The following is a 16,097-nucleotide window of genomic DNA, read 5'->3' as shown; positions in this document are numbered from 1 at the left end:
CCAAAAAATTCACATGACTTGCTTTATTGCAGTGGAACCCAACCTACAATGTCTCCAAGGTACATATGCCTATACAAACAAACAACAGATGAAAAGTTTGGTATTTTTTAAAAGGGCTATCTATAATAACTATTTTCAGAGTCAAAATTCAGAGGGCAGTCTAGAGAGGGCTTTTACTTGTAGTCAGACACATCAGGTTCAAATGCCAGTTTTGTCACTGATCAAGAGTTTGCTTCCTAATCCACAAAATGGGAATAGTCACTGTATTAACCAGCTTAGGCGGCGATAACAAAATACCATAGACTGGGAGCTTAAACAACAGAAATTTATTTTCTCAAGGTTCTGCAGGTTGGCAGTTCAAGATCAGGGTTCCAGAATGGTTGGGGTTTGGTAAGGGCTCTCTTCCTGGATGGTAGACAGCCACCTTCCATTGCTTCCTCACATGGCCTTTCCTAAGGGCAAGCACCCTGCAAGGAGAAAAAGAGATCTCTCTCTCTTCTCTTCTTATAAAGGCCACCAGTCTTACTGGGTTAGGCCCCACCCCTTATGATCTCATTTAACCATGATGACTTCCTAAAAAGTCTAGAGATAAATACAGTTACACTGTATTTATGAATTTGGGGAGAACACTGTTCAGTTGACAGCAGTCACATTTATCTCACAGGAATTTTTATTATATAGTTGACCCTTGAACAACGTGAGATCAGGGGTGCTGACCTGATGCACAGTTGAAAATCCACATATAACTTTATAGTTGACCCACTTTATCTACAGTTCCACATCCTCAGATTCAACCAACCATGTAGTACTGTAATATGTATTCACTGAAAAAAAAAAATCTGCATATAGGTAGACCCAAGTAGTTCCAACCCATATTGTTCAAGGGTCAACTGTACTTTCTGTAAAGCAGTGCCTGGCAGAGTTGGGCATTCAATAACAAGTTGCTATTATTAGTATAGTTATGGGACAGTGTGCAATGAAAACATGTCCTTCAAAATTTGAAACATGATAAAAGTTACATACTTTCCAAATTTATTTCTTCAAACTGCATTTTATTTTAGATTGGACTCTTACTTTATAAAACCTCTTAAATTGTAAGTGAATATAATTTTATTAAAATACTTGTAGTACATACATGTGATGGTTTAAAATGACCCAAAAAATAAAAATGTTAATTGCTCAATAAATAGAATTGTTTGAGACAAAATGCTACTAAAATCATACTATTTTAATCCAGGAGAGAAAAGTGAACTAATCTAAATGGAACAGAACATTTAGGACTGACCTTTTACAGGCTATTAACCCTTTCATTAGTAACTCCTTTCAGCTTCTGGAGAGAGGAAGGGAGAAAGGGCAAGAGAAAGAGAGGTCTTTAAAAAAAAAAATCGGTTTTTAAATAGACACTACCCCACCTTTGATTTCCTGCAGAAATCAATTTTGAAACAAAGGGTTCTGGGTCATGATATTCTTAAAATCTGACTTAGAAGATGGCTGGGCTGCAGAAAGATATCAGGAGCCACCATGTTGAACATGCTCTTAAAAAGAAAAGGAATAATTAATTATTTGACCTTACATATCAAGGGAAACATCAGGAGAGAGTATTTCCTTTGTGAGACTTCGAAAGGAAAGGAAAGGAATTCTAGTTGGCAGGACAGCTAGAATATGTGAATGTTTGTTTGGGTTCCTCAAATATTGGCTGGACTGCAATTTTGTTGACTCTCTTGGTATTAATTCTGGGATTAACTCCCTTAACAATACTGTTACAGTAATAATCTAGGGAAACTGGACTGAACATATAATAGCTCTTGAAAGAGGTTAAAAATAAAACAAACAATAACCCTTAGCATCTTCTATGCGTAAGATTTATTTCTATAATTGGAAAAAATTTCTATCCTACTACGACACTTTTTCTCTAATTAGGAATCTAGATACATAAACAAACAAACAAACAAACAAATCAATATCCAGGGTTTCCTGTGCTGCCTACTAGAGAAAATCTAAATTCCATAACCTGATATTTGAGGCCTTCTTTATCTAATCTATCTTATCTACACTTCCCTTTCCTTTTCCTTTACCACATCCTATCAAGCTGAGCAACTCAATAGTTTCAACCTGCTGTGTATTTAAAATGAAACCAAAAAAATCTTTTGGAAAATTCCCCTCACCTCAGTCCCTCTTCATCAGACCTATCTGACATAAATGAAAAGGGGGTAGGAAGAGGGAGTCACACTGAGGGCCCAAGAATTAATCATATTCAATTAGAGAGAGTGTGAATCCACAGCCTTTCTCCCCAGCTTTCCCACCCTCTCAACTCTACACCTAAGATCTGCTGGAATTTCCAAAGGCTTCCGGGTGGAGACACCAATGAAATGCCTTGGCCACAAGGTGATCAACCACCGATCAGAATTGGGACCTTCCTTCTCCCCTTCCTCCCTCTCCCTCTGACTCTTCAGTAGCAGGCTGTGGGAGTGGTATGACTGAAAATTGTTTTAAAAATTATGGATAAAATGAAAGTATTACCTAGGGAAGTGTTAAAATATGTGTAGATATATTTTATCCTAGATATGAAGAATACATTTCAGCCACATAGAGCATAGGTTTTATCTGACCATGGGTCCCTGTTAAGAGCAAAGTGCTCTGTTGCTCCTTCATCATAGTTCATCTGAAAAGAGGTTCTGGTATGGCTTTTAGAGCAAAAGTCAGATTATGACTACTTGTTTAGGAAAGCCCTCCTCTTACATCTTTATCCATCAGCATCCTTCCTGTATGTCAAAGGCAAGGCAGGAATTAATCTTAACTTGTATTTCTCTTGTGACCCAACACATCCTCCATTGTTTTATAGTTTTGTGTACATCAGTCTTCGCTTTCCTAATATAAGTTTCTTGAAGGCCGATCTTGAATCATTTAGATTCTTATGCCCCTCCCTCTTCCCTCTACTTCATTTTTTCCTTTCCTTAATGGTATCAGATGTCTTACTCAGTCTTTCATTAATGCTTATTAAGCAAATGCTTAAATGCCTGCATTTATAAAGGGAGGACTGAGCAAATGAAGTGAATGGAGGTGACTGGCATTTACGAGGACCTTTGATTCCCATTTCAGGAGGTTTTGTAGCAAGTATGCTCCTTGAGTTGTGTCCCTGGAGGAATTGTTACACAGAAGGAGAAACTTCGCAAACTTGAGAGATCCAGCTTGAATCTTGCCTATTCCATTCATTCATCTTTGGAAAGTCGCTAGCGTTCCTGAGACTCAATAATAATATTCACCTCGTAGGGTGGCTGTGAGGATTAAGTGAGACAGTGTGTGAATGGTGCATGCTCAGTCCAAGGGAGTTGCTGCCTTACCTAAGCTCAGCTCTGCACATATACTCACAGCTGCATATTCAGTACCTGCACTTAAACAGGACCCAGAGGATACCTGCATAGAAGACTGTTTCTTCAGATAACTGAAAATCAATCCCATTTTTAAACTGTGGGTCTCAAATCTAAAGCCATTTAAGAGTCCCAGAATCGAGGGAGGTTGTTTGCACTGCTGAGGACATCATTATGCCTGACTTCACATTCAGTGTCCAGGCGGTGACCGTCACAGTCACGGTTTGCAGGGGCTACTTGCCCATCGCAACTTATAAAACACTGCACCCTCAGGGCCCTGCCTACCTCTTGGGCTCTGTGGCTTGCCGTTCTTCCTCACTGGGCTCCTGTACTGGTGTTTTCTTTCAGGTCTGGAAAAAAAGCTAAGTGAGTTCCTGACTCAGGCCTTCACACATGTATTGGAAATACCTCTGTCCGTGACTTTTCACCTGGTCATCTCCTTCTCCGAGTTCATGTTGGCTTGACTGGACTCCGCAGAAGTACTTTCCTTGTCCCTCCCGCCTAAATTAGATCACCCTCATTATCCTTGTCTATAGCACTCGTCACTATTACCCCATAGACGTTCAAAGTTAATAATTATATAAATGCACATATATATGTGTGTGTATTTGCTGTCACTTAACTGTCTCCCAGCAAATCTAAGTAATATTCTTAGGAACCATGTCTGTCTGCCTGTCTTTATAACCTCAGCTCCCTCCGCAGTGCCTGGCCCCTGGTGGGCTCCCCCAGATACTTAGTGGTTTCATAAGGTCCTTGTTGATTTACAGTTCCTACTTTCTTGACACTCTGTTGCTGGTTTGAATAGATATCTCTTTTTGAAATATCACTATAAATTGATTCTTATCAGAAGTTTTACTGAAGGAAACTAATTATTCTGTTCTTGCATGAACTTGCTATTTGTTTGCCACTGAAAGATTTACTATTTCAAGGTGACATTTAGCTGTTACTTATTATTTGGAAGGTTTGCTGTATTCTTGATACTGCATGGTTAGTGCAATTCAGTTTTTTGAACCAAGGAGAATGTGAATCCTAAAAATTAAAAACTAAGCCTGATTCCACCTTTTTCTGTGTAATTAACCAAATTGCTTGCCTTTCATAGAAGCTACCAGATCATTTTACTCCAGTCTTCATGTCTTAACGGCATCAAAAGTAAGTAGATGCCAACTGCAAGTACTTGGTATGAAGATTAATACCATTTCAGAAATTACTCAAATCAGATTTCTGGATACTTGTTTATAAAAGTAAGATACACTATTCATAGTCTAACAAAGACTGATAAATACAGGATTAAATGAATAAGACACACCCAAGTGGGAAATTTTTATAAAATTGATAATACTCCATTACTAATGAGCTACCTGTCCTTGGAAATTCCGATTGATTATAATACCAATTACCACTCCCCTATCACAGTACAGAAGATGCCCAACATTAATACTTTAATGCCAAATTGCTTTGCCTTTGCTCTGCTATTTTTCCTAAATTAAAGCCTTCCTAAAGATATTTTGGCTCCACAGAAATTGTTTATTTGTTTGTTTTTTATTTCACAACCCTTAGCCAACATAAAAGTTCTCTCTATATACACAGCAGGAATACCATCTTAAATAATTTTTTTCTTTGTTTATGTACTTCCTTGTTTACTAATCAGATATGTTTGTAGGTTTTGCTACGTGCTAGACACTGCTCTGAGCTCTTAAAGAGCTATACTCATTGTTTTTTTTAGTTCACTTTCTCCAAAAATAAAATATTACTTATCATGCCAAGTTGTCATTTCAACATGACAGTGTTTTTCACAAAATGATTGTCATCACATTTAGCAATTTAGCCCTGCAATGGATTATATTTCCTTCAACTCACCATTAGTCTAGAATTAGAATTCCATTTTCCCCTTCCCCAAAATGCTGGGTTTTATTGTTTTCTTATCAAAGAAGTAACATTTGTTCATTTTAGAAACGTAACAATAGAAGTAAAGTAAGCAAATGAAGAATTAACTGTAATATCACCCACTACCCTGTTTAGCTTTTCTCTCTTCAAACAGTGATTCTAATCTTTTAATTATATGCATAGATCTGAAAATAGATAATATTTAAATGAAGCAAAAGTAATGTTCCAAAATTACTTTGATACAAACCGCAATTTTATTTGTATTTCACTTCTCAGTGTTTCCTACTCTACAAAGGCAGAGTGCAGTTGTAGGGATACCAGACCCAAGTTTTAAAATCGCACGTTAAACCGCCTTGAGGGTCCTCAGTGTTTCTGGAGCACTTTATGATAATAAGCTTATTTTCATGGAAATCAAGAAACTAGGTCAAGATACCTTTCATGAGCCCTTAAACACTGTCTAACAACTTAGGAATTGTCTGTCCTCCTTAGATTGTAGACTGGTTTTCTTTAAATGGGTCTTAACATCCACGGTTTCCATTTGGGCTGCTCAGGAGGGCTTTAACACACAGGGAGAAAGAGTGGCCAGCAGGCCAGCCTCAACGTGGCATCTACCTCTCTGCAGCCCCTTAGAATGCACCCAATGCTCTTGCAGAACACACCACCCCTGAATGCCTGGGAAGTCACTACTTTGACTTCAGCCACCACCCATTTGTCTTCTGTTCTAGCCGGTCCCTCGAAGTCATCTGCCTCCTGGAGCTCTCTACCTGTGCCTAACCACTAAGGAGGGATGGGGGAGGGAGGCTCCTGAAAACTGCCCACAAATGGAAAATTGAATTTGGAGTGTGTATGATTTAATAGGTGCCAAGATAAGCTGAGAGGTTTGTTTTGTCCATGGTCTTACGGGGGAGCAGACTCATAACAAGAACAGAAGAGACAGGGAGGAATTTCAAATCGGTTGGTGATACCTACTGCAGTGGAATCACTCTTTATATTTCCAAAGCCCTTGAAGAATGCCCACATTTAGGTTTTGTAAAGAGGGGGATATTTCTGAAGGTAAATACGAGGGCTCTTAATTATAATTTTCATTGTTTGTTGCTGCTAATTGTTTTTTAACTAAGGTCATATTCTCAAATTGTGATATAAACCACTAGCAAAATTAGTATTATATACTTAACTCAAGATTTTCCAAGAGGATATCTAAAGCAAGAACAAGCCTTATTAAAATTGAAGTTGCTCACATTCAAACCCTCAGCAAGCTGCTTCGGTATGACTAAACGAGGTATAGGACAAAACATGCATTTATTTTAGGATCTACATAACATTTCTGAGGCATAGGAAATCATGACATCTTCCTAAAACATTGGTTCCAACTGAAACCCTGAGTATTGCCATCATGATATTCCCTCAACCTGAAAAGCTCTTCTGTCTTCACTCTTGTAAAACCACCAGCTACTTCAAAGGCCAGGACATAAATCACAAACCAGAGAAATCTTCCTTGTCTAACAAGCCTGCTGTACAGATTCTATCTTTATTCTGTACTCCTATCTTTATTCTGTACTCTTGGACTTAATTTCTGGGAAATTGTTTGGTTCTCAGAGTATTGTTTTGTCTTGTTCTCATATAACTGCATATGTTTTATATTCCTTCAAGAACACCATCTTAGCACCTACCATAATAAATGATTGTTTAAAGAACAAGTGAATTTAAGTGCTAATGACTACAGGAATTTTAACGGTTTCTCAGAGGATAAAGTGCATGATGGATGTTATTTATGTAATGTTTTAATCTATTTCACTCTATAAAAAAACAATGGTATTTATATGTTCTGTGGAAGAGATTGGTTCTTCACTTCAGGACCAAAAAAAAAAAAAAAAAAAAAAGAAGAAGAAATTTTAGAATTATCCCCCTCTTCTGTTTTCTTTTGTATCTGTTTCAGTTTTATGAGGATGCCTGCTTGTGCAAGAGTGTCTCTGTGCCACAGCCATGTGTGGTCTGAAATTTTCTACATTCAGTCCTAAGCAAAACCATCTTAGTGCTCATTGGCGAGTCACCTGGGATTTACCTACCCAATTTTGAAATAGAGAAAATACCTTGACCCTTTCTCCATCACAGAGAATCCTTGACACCAAAAATGTAGGTAGTTGTACTGTCCACAGGCAAAACCCACTTTGGTTATTGAATGCAGGGCACAACAAGTAGGCGGATGGGGTTCAGTCCTGGCCTGAGAATACTTCTCTGAGCTTTGGCTTCCTCTTTTCCAAGTAGGAGCTGGAATAGTGGCCGCAGGGCTGTTGTGAGGAGTGAATGAGGTAATCCATTCAGTGCAAAAGCCTGGCTCATTAAAAGTGAGTGCTCACCAGATGCTAGGAATTGCTTTTGTGATTTATCATCACTAGTTGTGACCTTAGATAAGTGATCTAGCCTTGCTGTATGCAGCAGGGTAATCATCATAAAACAGTAATAAAGATGAAAACTAATTCACAGCGTCATAGTGAGGATTACATGAGATAATGGATGTAGAGCAGGCTTGGAGCATTGTCAATACTCGATAATTAATGGATGTTACCACGTCCATTATCACCATCACCTTTATCAGCATACTCATCACCATTATTAACCGGCAGAAAATGGCACAGCCAATTTATTAAGAGGCTATTCCTAGTAACTAAAATAGGTGTGTGGGATGGGAGGCTCAATTAGGGAAATAAAACAAAGGACTAGTGCAGGACCCAGCCATGGCCCACAGCCGTGCCCATCGTAGAGAGGAAGTCTTTTTCCTAAGGGTTGCTAATTTTTACTCTAATAAGCATATGACATTAAGTCAGCTATACACCAGCTACTCTCTGAAGTCAGACAACCCAAAGTAAAATATAAACCCCCTCCCTAAACAATTATAGGTAGTAGATTTGTATTCAGAGAAGATAAACAAAATCATTTTATATTAACCATCTGTATGTCCTGGATATTATTTCAACATGACTTTCAAAGAAAGTTCATTTGTTGATGCCTGCATATAAAAAAAACCTATTTTTTTTTTTCAAAAACACTGGTTTCCTTTAATAAAATGATTTATAGGTCTACACTCCAGATACCAGTACTTCCAGAGAAACTTTTAGAGTAGGGAGGGACATGCCCATGGGAAAAATAAACTGTGATGTAAAGGTGAATTTTCCACTGTTGGAGGAAAAGTTAAACAATTCAGATTTGCCCTGATGCTGTATGCATAATAATGTCACTGCCAGGAAAAGGAGAAATGCATGAAATTTAGAAGTCAGGATACAGATACACTGACTCATGGGAGCTGCCCACACTAATTTGCACTTTGTTTTTCTCCCAGTCAAGGACAAGAAGTTATAAAATATAACCTTTTATTTTCGGTTCTAAATGTCTCAGTTGAACATACTTGTGGAGAAAAGCATGGGCATCTCTCAATAGTTCAGTTTCCTGGAGGTCTCGTTCTAAATGCAGACATTATTATTGCTTTGATTCCAAGTCCACTGTGAAATAAAAGAAGAAAATAGGACTTTTTCTTGGGAGTGAAGCATAGTACTAATTTAAGGTAGGATAAGACTCTTCTTTCTAAACAACTAAAAACAAAGTCATTTGCTGGTAACATTGTGTGTGCCTCCAAAAAGGACGCAAATTTAAGTCATCCTTTTGCACTGAACTCAAGGCTCAGGATGTGTAACCCATACACACAAGCACATGTAAAGTTAATGAGTATTATAAAACTCTGGACACACACTGCAGGCAGTGCTGATGAGTCCAGTGCACAGTGGAAAGTGCTACTGGTGTAACTGAAAAGCTAAGGAGAGATACCAGGAAATACAGACAGCAAATGTGAACAAAGAGAGACATAGTTTATCTGCTGGGAGAATTTCCAGTGCCCATGTTGGTCATATGGAAACCATAGGGTCTCCTAAATGGCTCCATTTCATCCCCTCTGATATCCAACAAGCTCAGAAGAGTGCTTTTATTTCCCACCTTTCTCTGCAGCATTTTTGTAAACAATTATGGTAGAGGAAGATACACAGTATCAAATACTATAGAATTAACATCCTACAAAGCTCTTCCATACTACTCAAAACTTGTTCAGGATTGGACTTCAAATGTTACCTGTCCAGTCTGGGTTTTTCATTTCTGCTGTCGAGGCTTCTAAATACAATTGATTAATCAAAAGAGATTTCATTGAGCTCTTTTTACAAAATTGGTTTGAACTTGCAATCGATTTAGGATCTAATCTCTTTTCATTTCTAATTTCTCTTTCCTGTTTTCAGTTAGAGGCCACCCAGACATTTTCTAACACATGTTTCAAATGAGATATGGTAAAGATAAAATTTGGCAGTTTTTCACTTGGAGGCAGGGGACATGGGAAGAAGAGACAAAAGTAGAAAAGAAAGTCAGTATTTCTCTGTCTTCTGGGTGGATGTCAGAATTGTCCCAAGGCACACTTAGCTCTTCCTTCTCTCCCTTGTTTTATGTCCCTGGCTCTTCCCATGCCTGGCTCCTTCTCTCTTTAACAGACTCAGCTCAGATCTCGCCTCCCCAGAGAAACCTCTCTGCCCACCCAGCGGAACCTTCCCCCGGTACTCCATCCTTCTACAGCCCATACCACTTGGGCCTTCATAGTTCTGATCACTCATCTGTTTACTTGCTTATTGTTACTTATCCGCAACCTGGTTTTTGTCCTTCAATTTCATTGAGATATAATTGACATACAGCCCTGTGTAAGTTTAAGTGTACAGCATAATGATTTGCCTTATATACATCATAAAATGATTACCACAGTAAGTTTAGTGAACTTCCACCATCTCATAAAGATACAAAATAAGAGAAAAAGGGAAAAACAATTTTTTCCTTGTGATGAAAACTCTTAGGATTTACTCTCTTAATAACTTTCATATGTAACATACAGCAGTATTAATTATATTAATCATGTTGTACATTACATCCCTAGTATTTATTTATCTTATAACTGTCTGTTTCTGTCTTTTGACAAACTTCATCCAGTTCCCCCTCAGCATACCTGTTTATTATTCACTTTTTTATTGTCTGAGTCCCCTGACTAAAATGTGAGTTCTTTCAGGAGAGGATTTTACCTGTTTTATTCACTTCCATCTTCCTGGTGCTAAAAACATCTAACGTGTATTAGATGTTCCAGGTATTTCTGTTGAATGAAGAATGAGAAGTCTCTGTGTTTCTTCCTCCAGAGAAATCTGCTCAAGTTCCCCCACACTTACCTCCCTCGGGATATCGTTCACCTCCCTAGCCTTTGCAGGTCACTCTCATCCATTTTTCCTGCTACATCTCAAATGCTATGAAGACCCCTCTCCATGCCCACCCACCACCCACATTACTTCTCGTTGCATCCTTTCTCCCCTAAACTGTTAGAGTCCTAATATCCCTGCTCTCCCTATTGCCAACTAAGTGATCATAGATGAAATGATTTAATAGCTCTGTGCCTCAGCTTCCATATCTAAAAATGGGAGAAAACAGAAACAGGAAATGATTATAGCTGCTGTCAGGACCAAGTGGGAAAATCTGTGCCAAACACTTGAAAGAGCCTGAACATTACTAAATGCTAAATATTCATAATTACCCTTATTCTCACACATTTGAACACTTAACAAAATGCTACCTTTTCTTTTAAAAATCTCAAGTGTGTTTATTTTCTGTTTCTTCACAGTGTCTAGTTTGTATCATGCGTACTTATTAGGCAGGTCAGTAAACTGTTGTCTGATTCAACTTAATAAAGGAAAAGAGAAAGAGAGATGTTGACCAAATAAGTGAGGTATTTTATTAACGCAATGGTATTTACCTTATATTCTTGAAATTCTGATGAAGAAAGCTGAGTGCTTAAAATTCTGTACCTTTACCAATAAATTCAACTTAGATTCCTACTTATTCTCAGATACTGCCTGTTTTTAAGTAAACAGGCTTCAAATTTGTCACAGTCTTGGTCACTTTTCTATCTCCTGAGGAATATTTTATCAGTATTGGCTAGAAAGCAACTGGAAATCTGGTCTTCCGTTTGACTCTACCTAAATGGTAACTCATAGATCCATTGGATTGTTGCCCAGACAATAGAAAATAAAATCAACAAAAAATAAGGCTATGATACTAACTTCCATCTTATAGAAATGTAAGTGAATAAGCAGATGAACTTAATAAATACTAGGTGAAAAGGGGCAAATTCCACCAGCACACATTTGTTGGACTTAATGAGGAATGTATCGTTGGCTTCCCCTTTCAATCCTATAGAATTCTAACAAATTCAGCTTCTCCAACTGGCAAGTACTTAGTGTTGATGTCATGTTGCCTGTCCCCGGACAGCTGAGCTCAGCAGCCCCAGTTCCATTTTTCCTTTCCAAAGAATAGCTAAAGAAACATTCTTTGGACAAGTGTAATATGTTTGCTACATTTCAAGACATTTTGTTCACATTTTCCTCTATAGCTCTGTTTATTGCTTCATTTCTGTAGATTTGATTTATTGGAGGCCAGGTGCACATTTTAATAAAAAGAACAATGTTCAAACTAGCCCAGAGCAGTCTAAAGGAGGACAATGGGTCTGATGTTCCAGAAGAGAAATTTTCACTTCATGTGTGTACAGAGTTTAGTCCACCATTCAGCCTTGACTGATTACTTGGTTTTCTGTTTAAGGTTTTCCCACCTCCTCTTTCTTCTTCTCCTTTTTCTTCTTCTCCATCTTTTTTTTCTATTCCCCCTCCTCCCCATCTCCTCCTTTTCTCTTTCTTCCCCTCCTCTCCTTCTTCTTCCTGACTAGTAAGTAGACAATGTATTCCATTGATACAAAGGGTCATTCTTTGACAAATCCTTAAAAAAAATAGAGGCCATAATATACTTAACTCTGTAACTTTATTCTACTGACAACATATCATTGACATCCCTCTAGGTCAGTCGCTAAAATCTAGTTCATTATTTTTAATACCAGCAAAATATTCTATAGTATGGATATATTACAATTTTTCAACCAATCTATTGATGAATAATAAGGTTGCTTTTAGCTTTATTTTCCACTAACAAGATAAAAATTAATATTTTTGTACATATGCCTTTACATACGGGTACTTTTGGTTCTATAGGGTGGATTTAAAAAAGTAAGAGCAACGGATCAAAAGATACATGTGTATTTATAGTCATATAGATCTACATATAGATCTCTATAGTAACATTCTCCTATACAAAAATATAGATACTGACATAATATTTACTTTATCTTTTTTTATTCCATCAGCCTTGATTTTCTAATGAAAACATTTTCTAATATTTTCAAAAGCAACAAAAAATTATGCTTAGCCTTACCCAGAAAACTTCAGTTCAGAAATGAACTATGTCCCAAATCAAACCCCTGTTAATTGTCACCATGTTAAATCAGGGATAAATTTCTATTTTTTTTTTATCATTCTGTCTGCTTATTTTTTTCTCAAACTTATGGCCAAATAGCATGTGAGCTTTGTCCATCACAAAAATGACCATTATTAGTGGACAGTTGTATTTGGTAACATCAGTAGAACAAAGCATTACTAATCACATTTCTGTATAGATCATTCTACAAAGACTCAGTTGTTTCTGAAATTTTATAAGCCAAATCTATCAAGTTTTTTTCTTTGCTTATTTTCAAATATAGTCTAGATATTGAGCCAGCAAAAAAAATTTTTGTATTAGTGCTATAATATACAGTATTCATCATGGGCCCATTCTGAAGTAAAGGTGAGTTTTTTCCCTAATCTTTGGCTCTGAACCAATAGTTTATTCGTCAGTCTCTCAAGTAAAAGTTTTTTGACATATACAGACAGAAAATGTGTCCACCTGATGCAGAATATTTTTTAATAAGAAATATAAGACAAACTCTAGGATCTAGAAAAGACTATTTCTTTTGTATTCATTGATGATCAACATATATTATTCCATTTAATTCAAAACAACCTATGAGATAAGTATTTATAGATGAGGAAACTGAGACTCAAAAAAGGTTAAATAACTTGCTCAGTGCCTCACAGCAAGTAGGTAGGAAAGCCCAGATTTGATTCCATTATCTCTCTGATTTTGAGGCCAAACTCTGTACAGGAACATGTCTGCAGTTCTGTATTTAACTTGATGCATTGGCCATCATCCAACCTTTTAGTTTTTTTAAAAAACCTTTTTTTCCTCTCTTGGTTTTAACTTACATTTCAGTCTGAGTTGGCCAGCAGTCAATGGTAATATAGACATGAAGGTTTCATTGGCTACAGTATTTCTACACACCTGCCATGGAATTCCAGCTTAATGTGAGCTAAACCCTCTGGTCCACTCTTGGAGAGGGAGAGGGATATGTCAGGGTCAGCTGAGCTGTTCCTTCTTCTGAGGTTAACATTTTTCCCAAAAGCTCTGAGGATGGTTGGTGGCAGGACGACTTTCCAACAAACATTTTTCAGCCTCAGACTTCATCCTCCTATTACTGAAGATATTTTCTACCCTAGCATGTTAAAACTACTCAGTAAAAACTAAATCAATTTCATATGACCTGCTTGCTGGATGAACACTTTTCTCTCTTCTCTCTTTTAAGATTTATTTGGGGAACTAATACCATTTTTCTTTGAGATTTCCAAAAGGCACACTGGAAAGTACCTCAAATCTCTACTGCTTAATAAGCTGTTAATGGGGGTGGAGGGCAGTGACATTCCAATCATTATTGCATGAAATAAGATCCTGCTTGAATAATTTGTTCATTGATAATTCTAGAAATTTTTTGACAGTGGAGAATTTAAGCAAGATACACAACATTCTAAGAGACACCACATTCTATCACTCGGATTGCAGTGAAATACACAGCCTCCTGTAGTTTAATGCGTAAAACTGTAGAGAGGGTTTTTTTTCTTTTTTTTTTCTTAATATGGTGGCCAACTGTAATGCCATCAAGTATATAATTCTTGAATTGGCTCATTTCCGATTTCTCCTAGCATTCGGTATTTTTACAGTATTGACGTTTTTGAAAACAGAGACTCGTTGTTTTAAAAATTAATACAGGAAGAGGCCTAAGTGGGAGAAGTTTAGGATGAAAACCTACTGGCAGTGGAGCATAGAGGTGCAGGCTCTTTGTAAATGGCAGGGAATCTTTTTCTCAATTCTTTAATTAGCATTCAGTTCTTCGGGGAGGAAATGAAGCATCATGCAGAGCCTGTAGTTTGGCACGTTCAGGTTAAGTCTAAACTACTACCTGCTAGTCCCTCCACTAGCACTGCAATCCGTCTTTGACAAGATGGGCTGACCAGTAACCAAGGCTCCTAAGCAACCGAGCTCGGAGGACACGTGAAGCTGGTGTCATGCCAAGGCGCCCAGGGCTGGAAGGAAGCTAAGCCGATGAAACCACAGACCTGCTGCGCGGGGCTTCTCACCTCTGGAGGTTGTCGGATGCGGACAAGCTCTTGCACAAGTTGCTGATGCCCAGAGAAGAGCATTCCCTTAAGTGCATGCATTCAGGCTAACCCATGTACACTCATACACCCCAAATTCAGAACGCAGGGCACATGACACCCCCCTGGTCCCAAGATTCTCCCACTTTGGAGCACTTTCTGCAAAGCAAGCAAGCGCTTCCCTTCTTTTTCCTCATCTTCCAAGTTGCCAAACCTGGGACTGGGTGGCGCGTGGCTGCGACTCCAGCCTTCCCAGTGTTGCCCCGGGACCCTGGGGACTCCGGCTTGCCCAGAAGACGCCCGAGCATCTCGCGCTCTTTCAAAGCTCCTGGCGAGGACAGTGGGGGTCCGAATCCCAGTAAAGAATCAGCAGGCTGCAGGGAGATGGGCTCTTGGGCTGCCAGCGAGTGCCACAGGGGACAGTACCCGGGGACTCGCGCGCCCTCCCTTTCCCGGGGTGCGCTCACCATTTGTAGCCTCTGCCGCGCTTGAATTTGAGGGTGAGCGCCGTCTCCAGAAAGAGCAAGAGGTTGAGCAGCGCCAGCAGCCAGTACCACGGCTCCTTCTTCACCTCGGTCACTCGCCAGACTCCAACCAGCGAGTGCAGCACAAACAGCAGCCGGGTGGCCAGGGCGTTGAGCAGGACCAGTCCCCCCATGCCGCCCGGCACGCTCTGCCCGCCGCCCCTCGCCCGCGCCCCGCAGACCCCGCGGCGAGCGCCCGAGCCCGCCCGTGGGCGGGACGTGACAGCTCCGAGACCTGCTGCTGCTGTCGTCCTTCCTCACCCTCCCGGGAACAGGAGAGAGCGGAGCGCCCCTCCCCCAAACTTCCTGAGAACTCCTAAAGAGAGGAGATTGTAGACCCGGCTTTTCGGGCTTTTGGGGGCGGCTGCGCCGCCTGGGTTCCTGGGCGTTATTGTCCAGCCCTGCCCATCCCCCTCCCAATCCCGGGGGACCACTCTCCATCCCTTCCCTCGACCCCCACCCTCTAGGGCTCCTTGGGGTCCCCGAGAACATCCCCATTCCAGGGAATTGGAAAGAAGAGAGAGGTGGACTGAAGGTCAAGGGGCTGCAGAGCCAGAAAAGGGAGGAGGAGGGGGATTGGGGTGTGGGGGAAGGGAGCTTTTCTTTTATCAGTGAAGTGCTTTAATTCACTCATACTTCTTACAGGAACAGGCTCTCATGGTGACTCTAAGCTAGGATGCAGGAGGGCCAAAGAACCGGCTGTCCAGGCAGTTTTAGAAATACGGTTCCTGCCCAGTTTAAAGAATAAAACTTTCCAGGATTAGGGCAAACCAGGCGCGCTTGGCTTGTTGAGAGCTCTCTGCACCTCATTTAGCGGATGGGTGGCCCTGGTCACTTCTACTCTTTGGACACTGTGTTATTAAAGCAAAATGTTATTCTTTATTATGTTTCCCCCATTCTCACCCCCC

At 39.6% G+C, this 16,097-nt stretch overlaps 1 protein-coding gene across 1 annotated transcript in view; it reads right to left on the bottom strand.

Annotated features, from left to right (window-relative positions):
* The window catches only part of TMEM26 (transmembrane protein 26), a 36,056-nt gene extending 20,404 nt beyond the window's left edge, over positions 1 to 15,652 (bottom strand). Inside the window, exon 1 of the mRNA XM_010985776.3 lies at positions 15,133 to 15,652. Coding sequence (XP_010984078.2) covers positions 15,133 to 15,323 — 191 coding nt within the window. The 5' untranslated portion in view covers positions 15,324 to 15,652. The remainder of the gene's footprint in view (positions 1 to 15,132) is intronic.
* Between the last annotated feature and the right edge of the window lie 445 nt (positions 15,653 to 16,097).

This window comes from Camelus dromedarius, chromosome 8, assembly GCF_036321535.1.
Source record: "Camelus dromedarius isolate mCamDro1 chromosome 8, mCamDro1.pat, whole genome shotgun sequence".
In the NCBI taxonomy this organism is placed as follows: domain Eukaryota; kingdom Metazoa; phylum Chordata; class Mammalia; order Artiodactyla; family Camelidae; genus Camelus; species Camelus dromedarius.
This window is presented reverse-complemented; position numbering and strand designations above follow the sequence as displayed.